At 56.5% G+C, this 16,644-nt stretch overlaps 1 protein-coding gene across 1 annotated transcript; it reads left to right on the top strand.

The window, feature by feature from the left end:
* The first annotated feature begins 803 nt into the window (after nt 1-803).
* FAM78B (family with sequence similarity 78 member B) lies at nt 804-16,073 on the top strand. The gene is made up of 3 exons (XM_075003178.1): nt 804-815; nt 3,858-4,123; nt 15,551-16,073. The coding sequence occupies exons 2-3, from the start codon at nt 3,861-3,863 to the stop codon at nt 16,071-16,073; spliced, it is 786 nt and encodes a 261-aa protein (XP_074859279.1). The 5' UTR covers nt 804-815; nt 3,858-3,860.
* The last annotated feature ends 571 nt before the right edge of the window (nt 16,074-16,644 follow it).

Genomic DNA, 16,644 nt, shown 5'->3' with positions numbered 1-16,644 from the left:
CATTGTCAGGGTCAACCCCACACCCACCAGTCTGGGTCTGACCTCTCCGCACTACACGGAGGTAAACAGTTAGGGTGCCTCCTCTCTGCTGGGTGCAAAGTAATGGGTCCTAGGAACAAGTGAAGCCGAGTGAAAGGTCTTATTCCAATAGAGCTGTGAAGCCCCAATCAGCAGTTAGGGCCTTCCTGTGCCACAAATTCACACTCCTTGTCCCAAAGAGTGGAGCAACTGTAGCACACAAGCTGGTAAGTCAGAGCACCGTGATGACCACTGTCTCAAGGTCGGTACCCGGAAATGGACCAGAGGCTCCTGAGAACGTAACCCACGATGGGGCTGTGGTCACTCCCCAGCATTAACTGGGCTGAATATTTTCTGTGTCTGCTAGTCCTGGGGAGCATTAAATATTGGCTTCTGAGCTGCTGGCTCCCCGTGCGGTCCCATTGCAGAGCAGACGGGCTGCTCCCTGCCTCTCTCCTCAGCCATGCAGCCTTGGCAGCTGCTGCTGGCTCTAGGCATGGAAGTAAAGGATAGCTGTGGGCTTTGTTACATTACCCCTGTGGCATTCCGAACACTGGGCTTCCTTCCTGGGCATGCCTACTGCCAAGGAGGAAACTGCTGTACCAGTGCCCTTTCCAAGAATCCCTACTGCACTTCATGCGGTGCAGACACCCTGATGTTCTTCATGCTATTTAACTGCTCGAGTACATGCATAACTGCCTGGATGACCGTTCTCAGAGAGCGGCTATTGATGGTTTGCTGTCATGCAGGAAGGGCATAACAAGCGGGCTTCCACAGGGGTTAGTTTGGTCCTGTTCAATATCTTCATCAACCATTTAGATAATGGCAGAAAGAACACGCCCATCAAAGTTGCAGATGGTACCAAGCTGGGAGGGGTTGCAAGTGCTTTGGAGGGCAGGGTCATAATTCAAAATGATCTGGGCAAACTGGAGAAATAGGCTGAGTTAAACAGGATGAAATTCAGTAAGGACAAATGCAAAGTTCTCCCCTTAGGGAGGAACGATCTCTAGGTAATGTATTCCAGTGCTTCCAGAGCGACAGGATCACAGCTTCCAACTACCTAAAAGGGTGTTATGAGGAGCAGGGAGAACAATTATTCTCCTTAGCCTCTGAGGATAGGACAAGAGGCATTGGGTTTAAATGAAGCCAGGGAGGTTTAGGTTGAACTTCAGGAAAAAATTCTTGTCAGGGTGGTTAAGTAGTGGAATAAGTTGCCTAGGGTGGTTATAGAATCTCCATCACTGGAAAGGTGTAAGAGCAGGTTGGATAAATATCTAACAGGGATGGTCTAGACAGTGCTTGGTCCTGACATGACTCATCAGACCTCTCGAGGTCCCCTCCAGTTTTCGTATTCTATGATTCTATGACATTTTTGTTTCCTTAATGTGCACCCCACGACTCAGGCATCTGCTGGAGCGGGTCTTTGCCCACGAACGATTATGCTCCAAAACATCTCTTAGTCTATAAGCTGCCACGGGACCGCTCGTTGTTCTAATGCTAAACACGACTCCTTTAACTGGCTGCTTGAGAAGTACTGAAGGGACGGGAGAATGGTTGGAGGGGTTTGGAGCTTACAAGATGTTGTGCCCAGTGGCTGTGACTTACAAGTTGTACTGTTGCACTCAGATGTTTTGGAGTTACGTTCTGGGTGCCTCCAATTCCATAAAACTAAATAACCAAGAAGAGCAGATTGGGAGTGGGTGGATGACTAGGGAGTCACCAAATGAAATTAATGGGCAACAGGTTTAAAGCAAACAAAAGGAAGTACTACTTCACGCAGTGCACAACCTGTGGAACTCCTTGCCAAAGGATACTGTGAAGGCCAAGACTATAACAGGGTTCAAAAAAGAGCTAAATAAATTGATGGAGGATAGGACCATCAGTGGCTATTGGCTGAGATGGGTAGGAATGGCATCCCTGGCTTCTGGGGATGGATCATTTTATGTTTGCCTGTTTTGTTCATTCCTTCTTGGGCACCTGTCATTGGCCACTGTCAGAAGAGAGGACATGATGCTTGGTGGACCTTTGGTCTGACCGAGGATGGCAGTTCTTAGGATGGATAAGAGAGGAGCTGAATCATGCACTACACAAAAATAAACCCTTTGACAAAGTGTCTCCTCCCCAGACCCAGGAGCTGAATGATCACTGCTAGGGAAGATAATCACTAAGACAAGAAAGTCCCTGGGGCTGATATGACAGTCCTGACAGCCTGTCCACACACAGCGCTTGCACCCTGTGCTCTAAAGCTGGTTAGCAGCCTGAGGGGCTCTTGAAGGAAGCAGAGGCAGGGTGGCAATTAGGCAGTTTGCTGTAAGGAAAGGGAAGGCAGTTTAATTGTTATGTTTCTGCAGCTCAGGGAAGAGTTGACAGCCAGTGGAACGGATGTATTACACGGCTCAGGCACGAGGTGGCCCTGTGTGTGAGAGACCTTACTTAAGCTAACAGCACCCTGGCAGAGTGTGAGCTGATCTCAGTGGGTGAACGCCTCTCATGTGGACAAGCCCATTCCATGTCTGGTAAAGGGACAGAAGTGTCAGAGTACCGTTTGTTAAACTAGCGGGGAATGCCACACATACCCCCTGGTGCAACCACCTCTCACCGCCCCCAGTGTAAGGCGCTGCCTGCGTGTCCTGTCCCATCTCTTGCCCCACCTCCACCTGGCATAGCATACACGACCGGCGTCCCCACCTCCCAAACCATGCTACACGCCGCCCCAGTGCATGGCCATCTGCTGGCCACAGTCCCACCTGATCCACGAACCCCTGCACCCCCACTGCATCCCACTGCCACGGGAGCCCTGTGTTCCCACATGCCCCCCTCTACCTCCATCACTGCAAGGGACCCCCTATGCATGCCACGAAACAGGAGCCCTTGCCCTTACCACCAACCCCTCTGCATCCACACTACCAAGAGTGCCCTATATTCCCTACAGCCCCTTTGAACCCCTGTACACCCCTGCCCCTGTGAGCCTCTGCCTGCCCACCAGAGCAGCCCTAGCCCTCTGCCCCACTCAAACCCCTCTGTGTCCCCTACTCCGGGTGAGCCTCTCAGGCTCCCCGCCCCATGTCTGCATACCCTGCCCCCCAACTAACCCTCTCCAGGCCGTCTCCCCCGCCCACCCGCCACAACTGTGTGCTGCGCAAACCCCTGCTCTGCGCCAACCCGCCGCGCCTCTGGTCCCCCCATGGACTCCCCATTCCCCAGCCCCCTCCTCCAGGATCCCCCCTGTGTCTGTCCCACGCTAGCTCCCAGCCCACTGCCTACATGAGTGCCCCGACCCTGGCCCCTCCCCGCACGACCCTCGCTCCACCGGCCACCTCCGCGCACGAGCCAACACCCCCGCCACGAGCCCCCCACGCAGGAGCCCTCCCTGCACAAGCCCCCCACGCACGAACCCCCCCACCCCGGCCCCTCCACCAGACCCCCCCACACGAGCCTCCCCCCCCCGGCACGAGCCCCCCACCTAGGAGCCCTCCCCGCACAAGCCCCCCAGCACCCCCCCCGAACGATCCAACCCCCCCGCCACGAGCCCCCCACCCAGGAGACCTCCCCGCACGAGCCCCCCCCCCGGCCCGGCCCCCCACTGATTTCCTCCCCCCGCCACGAGCCCCCCACGCAGGAGCCCTCCCTGCACAAGCCCCCCACGCACGAACCCCCCCACCCCGGCCCCCCCACGAGCCCCACCCCCGGCCCGGCCCCCCCGCGCTGCGGCGCACGTGCCCGCGGCTCCCCGCGCCCGGCGGGCGGGAGCCGGCGAGCGGGGCCGCGCGGGGGCGCGCGCGGGCGGCGCGGGGCGATGCGAGCGGCCGGCGGCGGCGGCGGCGGCGGGCGGGGGCCCGGCCATGGGCTGCCTGCAGAGCGTGGCGTGCAAGGCGCGCGTGCGGCGCGACAACATCGTCCTCAGCGACGTGTCGGCCTCCATCGAGCCGGGCGCCACCGCCATCGAGGAGAGCTCGCCCGTGGTGCTGCGCTACCGCACGCCCTACTTCCGCGCCGCCGCGCGGGGCTCCCTGCCGCCCATCGCCCGCCGCCACACCTGGGTGGTGGGCTGGGTGCAGGCCTGCACGCACATGGAGTTCACCAACACCTACAGCGACCTGGGCATGTAAGGGTGCGCCGGTCCCCCCCGGTCCCCCCGGTGCCCCCCGCCGGTACCCCCCTTCCCCCCGCCCTGCGCGCACATGGAGTTCACCAACACCTACAGCGACCTGGGCATGTAAGGGTGCGCCGGTCCCCCCCGGTCCCCCCGGTGCCCCCCGCCGGTACCCCCCGGTACCCCCCGCCGGTACCCCCCTTCCCCCCGCCGTGCGCGCACATGGAGTTCACCAACACCTACAGCGACCTGGGCATGTAAGGGTGCGCCGGTCCCACCCGGTGCCCCCCGCCGGTACCCCCCGGTACCCCCCGCCGGTACCCCCTTCCCCCCGCCCTGCGCGCACATGGAGTTCACCAACACCTACAGCGACCTGGGCATGTAAGGGTGCGCCGGTCCCCCCCGGTGCCCCCCGCCGGTACCCCCCGGTGCCCCCCGCCGGTACCCCCCTTCCCCCCGCCCTGCGCGCACATGGAGTTCACCAACACCTACAGCGACCTGGGCATGTAAGGGTGCGCTGGTCCCCCCCGGTGCTCCTTGGTACCCCCCGCCGGTACCCCCCGGTACCCCCTTCCCCCCGCCCTGCACGCACATGGAGTTCACCAACACCTACAGCGACCTGGGCATGTAAGGGTGCGCCGGTCCCCCCCGGTCCCCCCGGTGCCCCCCGCCGGTACCCCCCGGTACCCCCCGCCGGTACCCCCTTCCCCCCGCCCTGCGCGCACATGGAGTTCACCAACACCTACAGCGACCTGGGCATGTAAGGGTGCGCCGGTCCCCCGGTACCCCCGGTGCCCCCCGCCGGTACCCCCCGGTACCCCCCGCCGGTACCCCCTTCCCCTCGCCCTGCGCGCACATGGAGTTCACCAACACCTACAGCGACCTGGGCATGTAAGGGTGCGCCGGTCCCCCCCGGTACCCCCGGTGCCCCCCGCCGGTACCCCCCGGTACCCCCCGCCGGTACCCCCCTTCCCCCCGCCCTGCGCGCACATGGAGTTCACCAACACCTACAGCGACCTGGGCATGTAAGGGTGCGCCGGTCCCCCGGTGCCCCCCGCCGGTCCCCCCCGGTACCCCCCGCCGGTACCCCCCTTCCCCTCGCCCTGCGCGCACATGGAGTTCACCAACACCTACAGCGACCTGGGCATGTAAGGGTGCGCCGGTCCCCCCCGGTGCCCCCCGCCGGTACCCCCCGGTACCCCCCGCCGGTACCCCCTTCCCCCCGCCCTGCGCGCACATGGAGTTCACCAACACCTACAGCGACCTGGGCATGTAAGGGTGCGCCGGTCCCCCGGTACCCCCGGTGCCCCCCGCCGGTACCCCCTTCCCCCCGCCCTGCGCGCACATGGAGTTCACCAACACCTACAGCGACCTGGGCATGTAAGGGTGCGCCGGTCCCCCCCGGTGCTCCCCGGTACCCCCCGCCGGTACCCCCCCGGTACTCCCCTTCCCCCCGCCCTGCGCGCACATGGAGTTCACCAACACCTACAGCGACCTGGGCATGTAAGGGTGCGCTGGTCCCCCCCGGTGCTCCTTGGTACCCCCCGCCGGTACCCCCCGGTACCCCCTTCCCCCCGCCGGTACCCCCCTTCCCCCCGCCCTGCGCGCACATGGAGTTCACCAACACCTACAGCGACCTGGGCATGTAAGGGTGCGCCGGTCCCCCCGGTACCCCCCGGTGCTCCTTGGTACCCCCCGCCGGTACCCCCCCGGTACCCCCCTTCCCCCCGCCCTGCGCGCACATGGAGTTCACCAACACCTACAGCGACCTGGGCATGTAAGGGTGCGCCGGTCCCCCGGTACCCCCGGTGCCCCCCGCCGGTACCCCCCGGTACCCCCTTCCCCCCGCCGTGCACGCACATGGAGTTCACCAACACCTACAGCGACCTGGGCATGTAAGGGTGCGCCGGTCCCCCCCGGTACCCCCCGGTGCTCCTTGGTTCCCCCCGCCGGTACCCCCCCGGTACCCCCTTCCCCCCGCCGGTACCCCCTTCTCCCCGCCCTGCGCGCACATGGAGTTCACCAACACCTACAGTGACCTGGGCATGTAAGGGTGCGCCGGTCCCCCGGTACCCCCCGCCGGTACCCCCCGGTACCCCCTTCCCCCCGCCCTGCACGCACATGGAGTTCACCAACACCTACAGCGACCTGGGCATGTAAGGGTGCGCCGGTCCCCCGGTACCCCCGGTGCCCCCCGCCGGTACCCCCCGGTACCCCCTTCCCCCCGCTGGTACCCCTTTCTCCCCGCCCTGCGCGCACATGGAGTTCACCAACACCTACAGCGACCTGGGCATGTAAGGGTGCGCCGGTCCCCCGGTACCCCCGGTGCCCCCCGCCGGTACCCCCCGGTACCCCCTTCCCCCCGCCCTGCACGCACATGGAGTTCACCAACACCTACAGCGACCTGGCCATGTAAGGGTGCGCCGGTCCCCCCCGGTGCTCCCCGCCGGTACCCCCCGGTACCCCCTTCCCCCCGCCCTGCACGCACATGGAGTTCACCAACACCTACAGCGACCTGGGAATGTAAGGGTGCGCCGGTCCCCCCCGGTACCCCCGGTGCTCCCCGCTGGTACCTCCCCGGTACCCCCCTTCCCCCCGCCCTGCACGCACATGGAGTTCACCAACACCTACAGCGACCTGGGCATGTAAGGGTGCGCCAGTCCCCCCCAGTACCCCCGGTGCTCCCCCCCAGTACCCCCGGTGCCCCCCGCCGGTACCCCCTTCCCCCCGCCCTGCACACACGTAGAGTTCACCAACACCTACAGCGACCTGGGCATGTAAGGGTGCGCCGGTACCCCCCGGTGCTCCCCGGTACTCCCCTTCCTGCAGCCGGTACCCCCCGGTACTCCCCTGGTACCCCCTTCCCCCCGCCCTGCACGCACATGGAGTTCACCAACACCTACAGCGACCTGGGCATGTAAGGGTGCGCCGGTCCCCCCCGGTACCCCCCGCCAGTCCCCCGGTACCCCCCGCCGGTACCCCCGGTACCCCCGGTGCTCCCCGCCGGTACCACCCGGTACCCCCTTCCCCCCGCCCTGCACGCACATGGAGTTCACCAACACCTACAGCGACCTGGGCATGTAAGGGTGCGCCGGTCCCCCCCGGTGCCCCCCGCCGGTACCCCCGGTACCCCCTTCCCCCCGCCCTGCACGCACATGGAGTTCACCAACACCTACAGCGACCTGGGCATGTAAGGGTGCGCTGGTCCCCCGGTGCTCCCCGCCGGTACCACCCGGTACCCCCTTCCCCCCACCCTGCACGCACATGGAGTTCACCAACACCTACAGCGACCTGGGCATGTAAGGGTGCGCCGGTACCCCCCGGTACCCCCGGTGCTCCCCGCCGGTACCACCCGGTACCCCCTTCCCCCCACCCTGCACGCACATGGAGTTCACCAACACCTACAGCGACCTGGGCATGTAAGGGTGCGCCGGTCCCCTGGTACCCCCCCGGTGCCCCCCGCCGGTACCCCCCGGTTCTCTGCGGTACTCCCCTTCCCCCTGCCGGTACCTCCCGGTGCTCCCCAGTACCCGCCGGTACCCCCCCGGTACTCCACTTCCCCTCGCTGGTTACCCCCCCGGTGCTCCGCCCTGCACCCACATGGAGTTCACCAACACCTACAGTGACCTGGACATGTAAGGGTCCCCCAGTACTCTCCCTTCACCCCTGCCGGTACTTCCCTTCCCCCCACCCTTCATCCACATGGAGTTCACCAACACCTACAGCGACCTGGGCATGTAAGGGTCCCCTGGTACCCCCTGGTACTCCCCCCTCACCCTGCCGGTACCCCCTGGTACTCCGCCGGTACTCCCCCTTCCCCCCCCCCTTGGTACCACCCGGTACTCCGCCGGTACTCCCTCCTCACCCCCACCGGTACCTCCCGGTACTCGCCCCTCACCCCCGCCAGTACTCCCCTCTCCCCGCCCCCTTCACCCACATGGAGTTCACCAACACCTACAGCGACCTGGGCATGTAAGGGGTCCTAGCATCCCTCTGCAGCACCAGCACCCCAATATGCAGCCAGGCGTCACCTGCATTTCCATTTCCCTTGGTACTCCCCCACCCCGAAACACCTGCAGCAACTTGTTGTGTAAAGGCCATTCCTCCCCCAGCCCCTCGCCAGCAGTTACAGTGACCTGGGCATGTAGAGGACTGTGGTTACCCTACCCCCATCACATTGCTGCAACACCCCTCACCCCTTCACAGTTGTGACAGGCCAAGGCATTTCCCCCCTTTTCCCACTACCCAGGAGGAAAAGGGTGCAGTGCTGTCCCTTTAAGAGCGCAGAAGGAGAGGGAGAGCTCAGCTAACCTAGGAAGGCTGCCTGGACAGACAGGAGGAGCCCTGCCGGCCATGTATTGCTGGGTCTGTGGTGCAGCTCAGCTTGGGTAGAATAGGGATGAACAAAGCTGCTTCTCTGCTCACTTCCTGGGAATGTCAAGGTCAGTTTAGCGGCTCTGTGCCTTGCAGGAAATCCTCCCATTGAGACTGAGGTTTCCAGCTGCCCTACACATGCACTAGTGTCTGTCTGTCCCAGTGTGATTTCTAGAGAGAGCTGAAAGATCTGTGTTTCTCTGTATGCTTTGTGGGATTGTCTCATTTCACGCCTGTCCTTGGTGGGAGCTGGCAGGTTCTGCAAATACCCCCTTAATCACTAGGCTGACACCCCGTTATCACAGGGAACAACTAATACCAGTGTAGTGTTTTATTACGTTGGGTACATTGCGTAACTTCCTCCCCAAAGAGCTGTCGGAAGAGGCTCGGGGGCATTCTCTTAGAGAGAATGAAGAGCCATGTGCTGGTGTCAGCGGTACCCTTTAATCACCAGGCCTTCCAAGGGCATGCTGCTGTATGGTGCTATTACGCTGCGCAGCTCCCCTCCCCTCTTAACTGACAGCCTGTTACCCCTGCAACACCCAGAAGTAGATGTCATCTGCGCTGGTTGGTGTTGTCTACTGCAGCTGAGGTTCCCTATGGTTTTCGCTTCTTGCTTTCATTTTAGGACAGGAAGTGGATCTGGAGTGGAAGGTGTTCTGTTTATCTTCACTGTTAAATGAATACGAACACCCTCTTTGCCACAGCCAGCCAGAACAGTTCCTTTTTGAATGTGAATGCTGGCTTGTCAGATGTCTTAAAGCCTCTGTGGAGTGGGAGTGAAATTAATGGATTTTTAAGGCCAAAAGGTGCTGTTAGGGTCATCTCTTGCATCACACAGGCAGAGAATTACACTCGGGGATCCCTGAATCAAAGCCATAACCAAATCCCTGAGATCTGTCTTGAATCGCTCCAGAAGTTCGGAGGGTAACCTATTAAAAGGAAGCCAAGGTGCTGCATTGCTTTCAGTTCTAATCTGCCAGGTGTTTAAACGTAATACTCGTCATGCATCCAGAATGCGAGTCAAAAGCTATAAAAAGACTATGCCACCAGAGTGCTTTTTAAAACCAGCATTGTATCAGAAATTGTTGGCGCTTGTAATAGACTCCAGTGTTTCATTCTCATTGATGATGAATCTGCTGTAGTCATGCTTTGGTTAGTGGGCTCTTTTTTAGATGCTGGCCATTGGGTTGTGGGAAGGCAGAGGGTTACTGTAGTAGGTGAAGTGTATCTTATTTTTTTAAAGAAAAGGAATATTTGTGCTCATGTTTTGCATAAAGCTGCCATTAAAAACATACCTTTTCCAGGCTAACGAGTATGCACTGATGACCTGGGAGGGTGCTGAAAAATGGAGCCTTTTGTTTAGTTTGTGGTGTTGGAGTCTCATTTTTCAGAGCGATAAATATTTTGTTGCCTTGTAATGTCCCCCCTGCACTGGCATTGGGATGAAGCCAGACGTGAATGCATAATTGCTGAGGATGCCGTTGAGTGAATGTGAACAGTGTCGCTGGCAGAGGTGGTGTCCAGACCTCTGAACATCGCAGGCGCTGTTCTTAGGGATCTTTGTCCTTTACTGGGTACATTGTGCCGCTGCTTACCCCTGCACACAAATGCTTCTCGGTAAAGAAATGGTAGGGTTTTATGCTTGCTGTGCCTGGGGTGACGCGAGGACATGATACAGTATGTAGGGAAATAAGTTACGCCAACATAAAGCCGCTGCAGCTGCTCCGTGTACATAGTTCACTCTGCATCAGGCCTGTGTGCATGCATGACAGCAATGCAGAGGTGTGCGCAGTTTTCTTCTGGAAAGTATTGGCACTGCATGGTGAGGCAAGAACGAGTCACGGCGAGCACTTGAATGAGGGGTCCGGTCCTATCTTGCATCTTTGCCCCGCTGGAATGCCATCCCTAGCCCACAATGTTCGTGCCTCTGTCACGTCTCCCACAGATATGGACTGACAGCAGCATGGACCTCGTACTGTTGTCATGCACGTTGCAAGCATGAGACACACAATCCTCTGGAGTTTGCAGAGCCACAAGAGGGACTTCAGCAGAGAGGGAAACAAGGGTTGCTGTGAGGTGCGGTGAAACCCCGTGTAAGACTGGCGGCAGCTTTGGCAGAGTAGCTGCAGATGTGGAGTGCTGCTTCTGGGCCTGGGAATTGAGCACAGCACTGACTGGTGGGATCATGTCACAACACAGGTGCAGGACAGGAAACAGCCGCTGCACAACTTGTTGTGTGGGGAAGCCAGAAGTCCACATGGTGGGTCTGTGAGCTGATCTTGCCTCAGCCCTCTAGTGCGGGGCTCCCAGGGTGGGAGCTGCCCTGGCTGTAAGTGGTGATCACACCATGGAAGCCAGTCAGTGGGAAGTGAGTTTGGAGTTGGAAAAGCCACTGTGGGGGCTGCTATCGTGCACACACACATGCACAGGGCCATTAATCGCCGCCTGCTGTGCAAGACTGTGACTCTGGGGATGTGCAGGAACTGGCAATGTGGGTGGCCTTGCAGCAGTGGGGTCCCAGAACTGCAGTGGGGTGACAGCATGCACAAATTCATTTTGGCACCCACCCCCCCGTGCACAGAGTACACTGACGGAAAAAGGCTACTCCACTGTGATTGTGCAAGCAGGGGTGGATTGCTGGAGACACTTCACCAGCTTCAGTGCTGGTGGATCTGGGAAGCTATGTGATCCTCGTACCTTTCAGAACACAGACTGTTCGGAAAGCTAAAGCAGGGAGGTTTTTCCCCCCTGTGTGGCTCCAGGCCTTGCTTGCTGTACACTGATCAGATGGCCCAGAACACAGAATTATTAATTTCCTGCTGGCCTTATATGCCTCTCATACAGATATGCATCTAACTTCACAGTATAGCAGAGTATGAGCTCCAGTTTACAAATGAGGAGCTGAAGTGCAAAGACGCGCGACCGTATTTACAGAAGCTTTCACTGCGTTTGGATAGAGTGCCCAGTGTGAGCACGCCAAGGCCTGAGCTTTTGGAAGTGCAGAGTACATGTAGCGTCCATGGGAGCAGATCCTCAGCTGCTGTGAATATCTTAGTTTCATAGGGGTAGGACAGCCTGCACCAGCTGTGCTCTGTACAGCCAGGAAGTCCATCTGCCTGCACTTGACACTGCCACAAATCAGGCTTGCGTTGAAAGCTCCGAAAATGAGCAACATTAGGTCAGGTAGTGACTCTCGGTGAACATTTTGGTTTGTGACTTGCCGAGCAGCCCATAGGAAATCTGTGCCAGAGGCAGGGATAGCCACCAGCTTCCCCAGGTGACAATTGATTGCTGTAACCATCCCTCCTCCTCCTGCATTTACTTGTCTCTCGTTTTCTCATTTCTGTGATAAATGAGGCTGGGTCCTGCAGACAGCAGCTTGACTCACTGCACCACCCTGTTCCATCCTGTGCACTGAATGAGGCAGGGGTGCTGTGGGAACACTACCATGTCTTCATATGATTAATGGCACTTTCACAATGCACATGTACAGCGAGCCGAACTAAGCTTGCCTGGACAGCTTTCCTGTGTGGGGTTGGATCCAGAGTGGTTTGCCTAAAGCCCTAGGCCAGGGCTTTGACCACAAGATTATCCTTCCTCTTTTCAAGGAAATAGTTTTCCACAGTGGTGGGTGTTGCTGGTGCCCAGGGCTTGGTTGGTTTTGGTTTTGGGTGTTTTTTTTGCAGGGCTGCAGGGAACATCCCCCTAGCAAGCGGCAGATGCGGAGTTCTGTCTCCTTTGGGAAGCAGGAGCTGCTGGGGCTGAGGCACTTGCTGCAGTGCAGGGAGGCCGGTGGCTGTACGAGGGTGAGTCCTGTCCTGCTGAGTAAGTGGTCTGGCCATGGTTAAACAATTGCTCTGCAGCTGGGAAATGTGCTGAGCTGGGGGTTTCTCTGCCATGCAACCAATGTGTACATCCTGTCTGAAAACATACCCTCTCCCACAAAGGTCTGTAAAGAACTCAGCCCACATTTCTCGGACGCAGTGGAAACAGGCAGGGATAGGCAGTGGTTTCCTTGCAGTGGCAGTTCTGTTCAGATTCTGTTCTTGCAGCGTGCCCTGTGGTTGGAACCCCAGAATACATGGATTCTGATCAGGTTGTGAGAGCCACCTCCCTGCTGGAGAAACACAGGCGCAGCACCATGCGGAGACCTGGCAAACTCGTACCTGCGTGGGGCTGGTTAGACATTGCTTTAGCTGATCTTTCTGGTGACAGGCTCATAGCAGGCTGGAGAAATCGACCCTCTTGATGGGCTAAGCCTGTCTGTTCGTAGAAGTTAGAAAGATGCTAGCCGTTGGAAAGCAGGGGAGAGAAGAGTTAAGGTGGGGCTGGGAAAGGATGCACTTAGGAGGTAGGCCTTAATATTTGGGATTTAGCCAGAGCCAGCAGAAGTGGCAGTGTCACTTATCACCCTTTTCTCTGGCCTGATCTCATCAGGGAAAGTGTCAGGAGTAACATGAAGAAGATCTGGGGTCCCTGGAGAAGTTGACAGCCATGAAGAGGAATCTCATTCTGTCCCCTTTCTTCATCTTCTGGCCAGTTTTACAGAGGCATTTGCCCCCTACCCCCGAAGTCTCTTTTTTGAGGCCCCCAAAAGGCAGTGACAGGTAGAATAGTGCTGTAACCTCATTATTTCACCCTCTAGTTCAGCCAGATTTCCAACATAAGAATTGAGCTCTGCTTCCGCACTTTCCTAGTTTGCAAAGTGTTGGATCAGCAAGTCCTTCAGCTTGGGCTAATTCAGTCTGTCTAGTGTGCACCTTTTCCTACCAGCATGTCTTGTGTTACTGGGACATTTGATGAACTTTCACTTACTTTTTACTCTCGAACTTGCCCCTTTGAGTAAATTTGTAGGCCCAGATATAATAGCAGAATACAAGTTACCTGGGTAAAGAGATGACTTGAGTAAGGTTCAGCCTACATAGCAGGAGGCCAGCTTGTAACAAGATGCAGTGCATACAATCTGATGTTAGGAAAAATTCACACAGCAAATAAAATGCAACTGTCTAGTGGGTTGGGAACAGCTCACCAAGGGAGGTGGGTAATTGGTTATCACTTAGTGACTTTTCATTGCATTTGGACACCTTTCTAAACAGTGACTTCCAGTTCAGCCCCAAGTTATGAGCTTAGAAGGGCACCACTTACCAGCTACTTACTGAAGGGACCACTGGTTGACTTCTGTGACCTATGCTGTGCAGGAGGCCAGATGAGATAGTCACAGGTGTCCTTCCCAGGCTTGATGTTTTGTGCACCTCTGGATGGATGGAAGTAAAACCCTTGGAGGGTCTGGAGCACCTGCCCTGAGGAAAGTTTTGGAAAATGCATTGTGCAATCTGGTGCCTTTGCGTGTGTTTTGTAAAAAGTGCCAAATGGTGTAACAAGTTGTCTGAGTCCAGAGTGGTAGAAAAGAAGCAAGATCTAGAAGTATTTTGGTCTTGAATTCAGGTTCAGCAATTGGCAAATGTTCCTGCCTGCCATGCCCTGCAGGCTTAGATCCTGGGTGTGGCATGGTGGGCTCTGTGCCTTTGAGTGGGATGAGGGAATGAGGGAAAAGCACAACTCAGGAGGATAAGAGACAGCTGTTTGCCTCCCTGAAATGCTGACTGCCTGCTGTTGCGTTAGGGAGTGAAAGCATGAGCCAGACCCTTGCATTCAATTAGCAGGTCAGAGAGTTTTTCTGCACTGACTTGTGAGGGTTTAGGAATGTCAGAGAGAACTGATTTTTGTCAACATCTCAGGAAGATTTAACCTGCTTGCCAGGAGATGCCGTTAGCAGCAGCTCTGGTCCTGGTACTTGTTACAGACAAGAGCTCTTGATCAACAAGAGACTTCAACCAAAGCCAAGTGTACTGGTACTCTTTTCCTCTTCTGACCCCTTTCCTCGGTCCCCTGCACTGATAATGCTAACCTTTCAGAGGGAAGACCATTCAGCACCAAGGTGCTTGTCTGAGCCAAGACAGGGCAGCAACAAAATGATTGACATCTGTTGTTTCTTTGCCTGGTGCAGGGCACAGCTTCTAAAAAATCAGAATGCGTGAGTTCATAAAATAAAGGAGAGGGAACATTTTTCAGTTTCTAGCATCTTCAAGAAGAGGACCTGAGATCCAGTTCTTGGTCTTGTTATGGGGCATTTTATAAAATCTAAGCTCTCCTGCATCACAGACTAGGCACAGAGTAATTCCTTTCTTTTGACCCTCCATGGGCCTCTGCTACCTTAACACTAGTAGGATCTCATGTGGACTGTCCCCACCCCCAGCCAGGATGCTTTGCAGGAATCTAGTTCTCATGGCTGTGACAGTATGGTAGTAAAATAAAATACATACCCCACCCAGCCAGGGAACTCTAGTAGCTCCTTCCACGGATGTGCAGAGTCAATGCAGTAGGTGAGCTGCAGTTCTTGCAGGTAGAAAGTACCACTTCCTCCAGCCTGAGATCTGACGAGGGAGTGTGAGACTGAAGTGAGATTTGCTCCCACCCATGAGACTGCAGTCAAATTAACTTACGGGTGTGTTGGCAAAGCAAAGGCCTCAATCCACAATGGCTCTGAATCGGCAAAGAAGCCAAGAATTTAAACTGGCTCCGGCAGGACACTTAACATCCCCCCTCCTTCAGTCCTATGTACTTGGTTTGTCGATTTTTGTTGCAAAAGGATTTTTTGGGTTCTTTGTACTTATAAGTGTCAGTCTGTACTGGAAATGAGATTGATCTGATGAAGTGAGTCTGTCTCACGAAAGCTCATCACGAGGAAATCATTTTGTTAGCCTTTAAAGTGCTACAGTTCTGCTCTTTAGTTTTGTTGGAGTACAGATTAGCACGGCTACCTCTCTGTTACTATTCAGCTTGTCTTATCTTACCTAGAGTGCATTTTGGTGGTGCACCATGGACTTGGTGAGCAGGATTGCATGCACAATAACTCCTCACTTAACATATTTACTTTCCTGAAAAATGCTGCTTCCAGCGAAACGATGCCAAGCAAATCCAATTTCCCCAGAAGAATTAATGTAAAGAGGCAGAGTTAGGTGACTTTGTTTATAACGTGTTTCTTTCATTTGCATTTCCTAGGTCCAGCTGGGAACTTCCTGATTTGCGAGACGGGAGAGTAAAAGCCATCAGTGACTCTGATGGTGTGAGCTATCCCTGGTACGGGAACACCACAGAAACGGTGACTTTGGTCGGGCCCACTAACAAGGTCTCCCGGTTCTCAGTCAGTATGAATGACAATTTTTACCCAAGTGTGACGTGGGCTGTCCCTGTGAGTGACAGCAACGTGCCACTCCTGACCAGGATTAAGAGGGACCAAAGCTTTACCACGTGGCTAGTAGCCATGAACATGACAACCAAGGAGAAGATCGTCCTGCAAACTATAAAGTGGAGGATGCGCGTGGACATTGAAGTGGATCCCATGCAGCTCCTGGGGCAGCGAGCGCGTCTCGTGGGAAGGACTCAGCAGGAGCAGCCCCGGATTCTGAGCCGAATGGAACCCATCCCGCCAAATGCACTAGTGAAACCTAATGCCAATGACGCCCAGGTCCTCATGTGGAGACCCAAACGAGGCCAGCCATTAGTAGTGATACCTCCCAAGTAGATGGGGTGTGGATGTGCCTGCTTGAGGCCTTCGTGACGCTTGGTATGGTGGAGATGAACAGGAGTTGTAAGCTGAAGGCGACCTTTGGGATTCACTTGCCTTTGCAGGTCTGAATGAAAATAGGGTTCTCCTGATTGAGAAAGAATGTGGTACCTGACAGTGGCCACAGCTGTGTCACAGAAGAGGAATTGCAGAGTTGGTGGACTTCCAATGATGTACCCAGGGGATTCTGTACTTCTAGGGTGTTTTGGCTGGAAGAGGCTTTCTTACATTAATAACTCATATTCCCTTGCCGTAACATGCAAGTAACAAGAATATGACTTAACAGTGCCTATGGCAAATGCTGCTTCCCAACCAATTAGATGTTGAAATGGAGACCATGCACATCAGATGTTCATGGCCTTGCAGTTCAGTCCTACTGTCTAAGAGATGGGTTGGGGTGTTCCCACGTTTTTATACCTATGCAGTTTTGATTGATAATCAGATGATCACCTTGCTCATTGGCACTAAAAGAATGTTTACAAAGGGGGGGAAATAATCCATGCCAGCTGTTCCACTTAGCAACAGACAA

The sequence above is a fragment of the Carettochelys insculpta genome, chromosome 9, assembly GCF_033958435.1.
Source record: "Carettochelys insculpta isolate YL-2023 chromosome 9, ASM3395843v1, whole genome shotgun sequence".
NCBI lineage: Eukaryota > Metazoa > Chordata > Testudines > Carettochelyidae > Carettochelys > Carettochelys insculpta.
Note: the sequence above shows the minus strand (reverse complement) of the source record. Positions and strands in the feature narration are given on the sequence as shown.

Excerpts from the sequence above, each read along its gene's own strand:
- FAM78B (XM_075003178.1), top strand. The coding sequence starts at position 3,861 with ATGGGCTGCCTGCAGAGCGTGGCGTGCAAGGCGCGCGTGCGGCGCGAC. Across the intron at positions 4,124-15,550 it reads ACCTACAGCGACCTGGGCAT|GTCCAGCTGGGAACTTCCTG; the intron begins GTAAGGGTGCGC and ends TGCATTTCCTAG.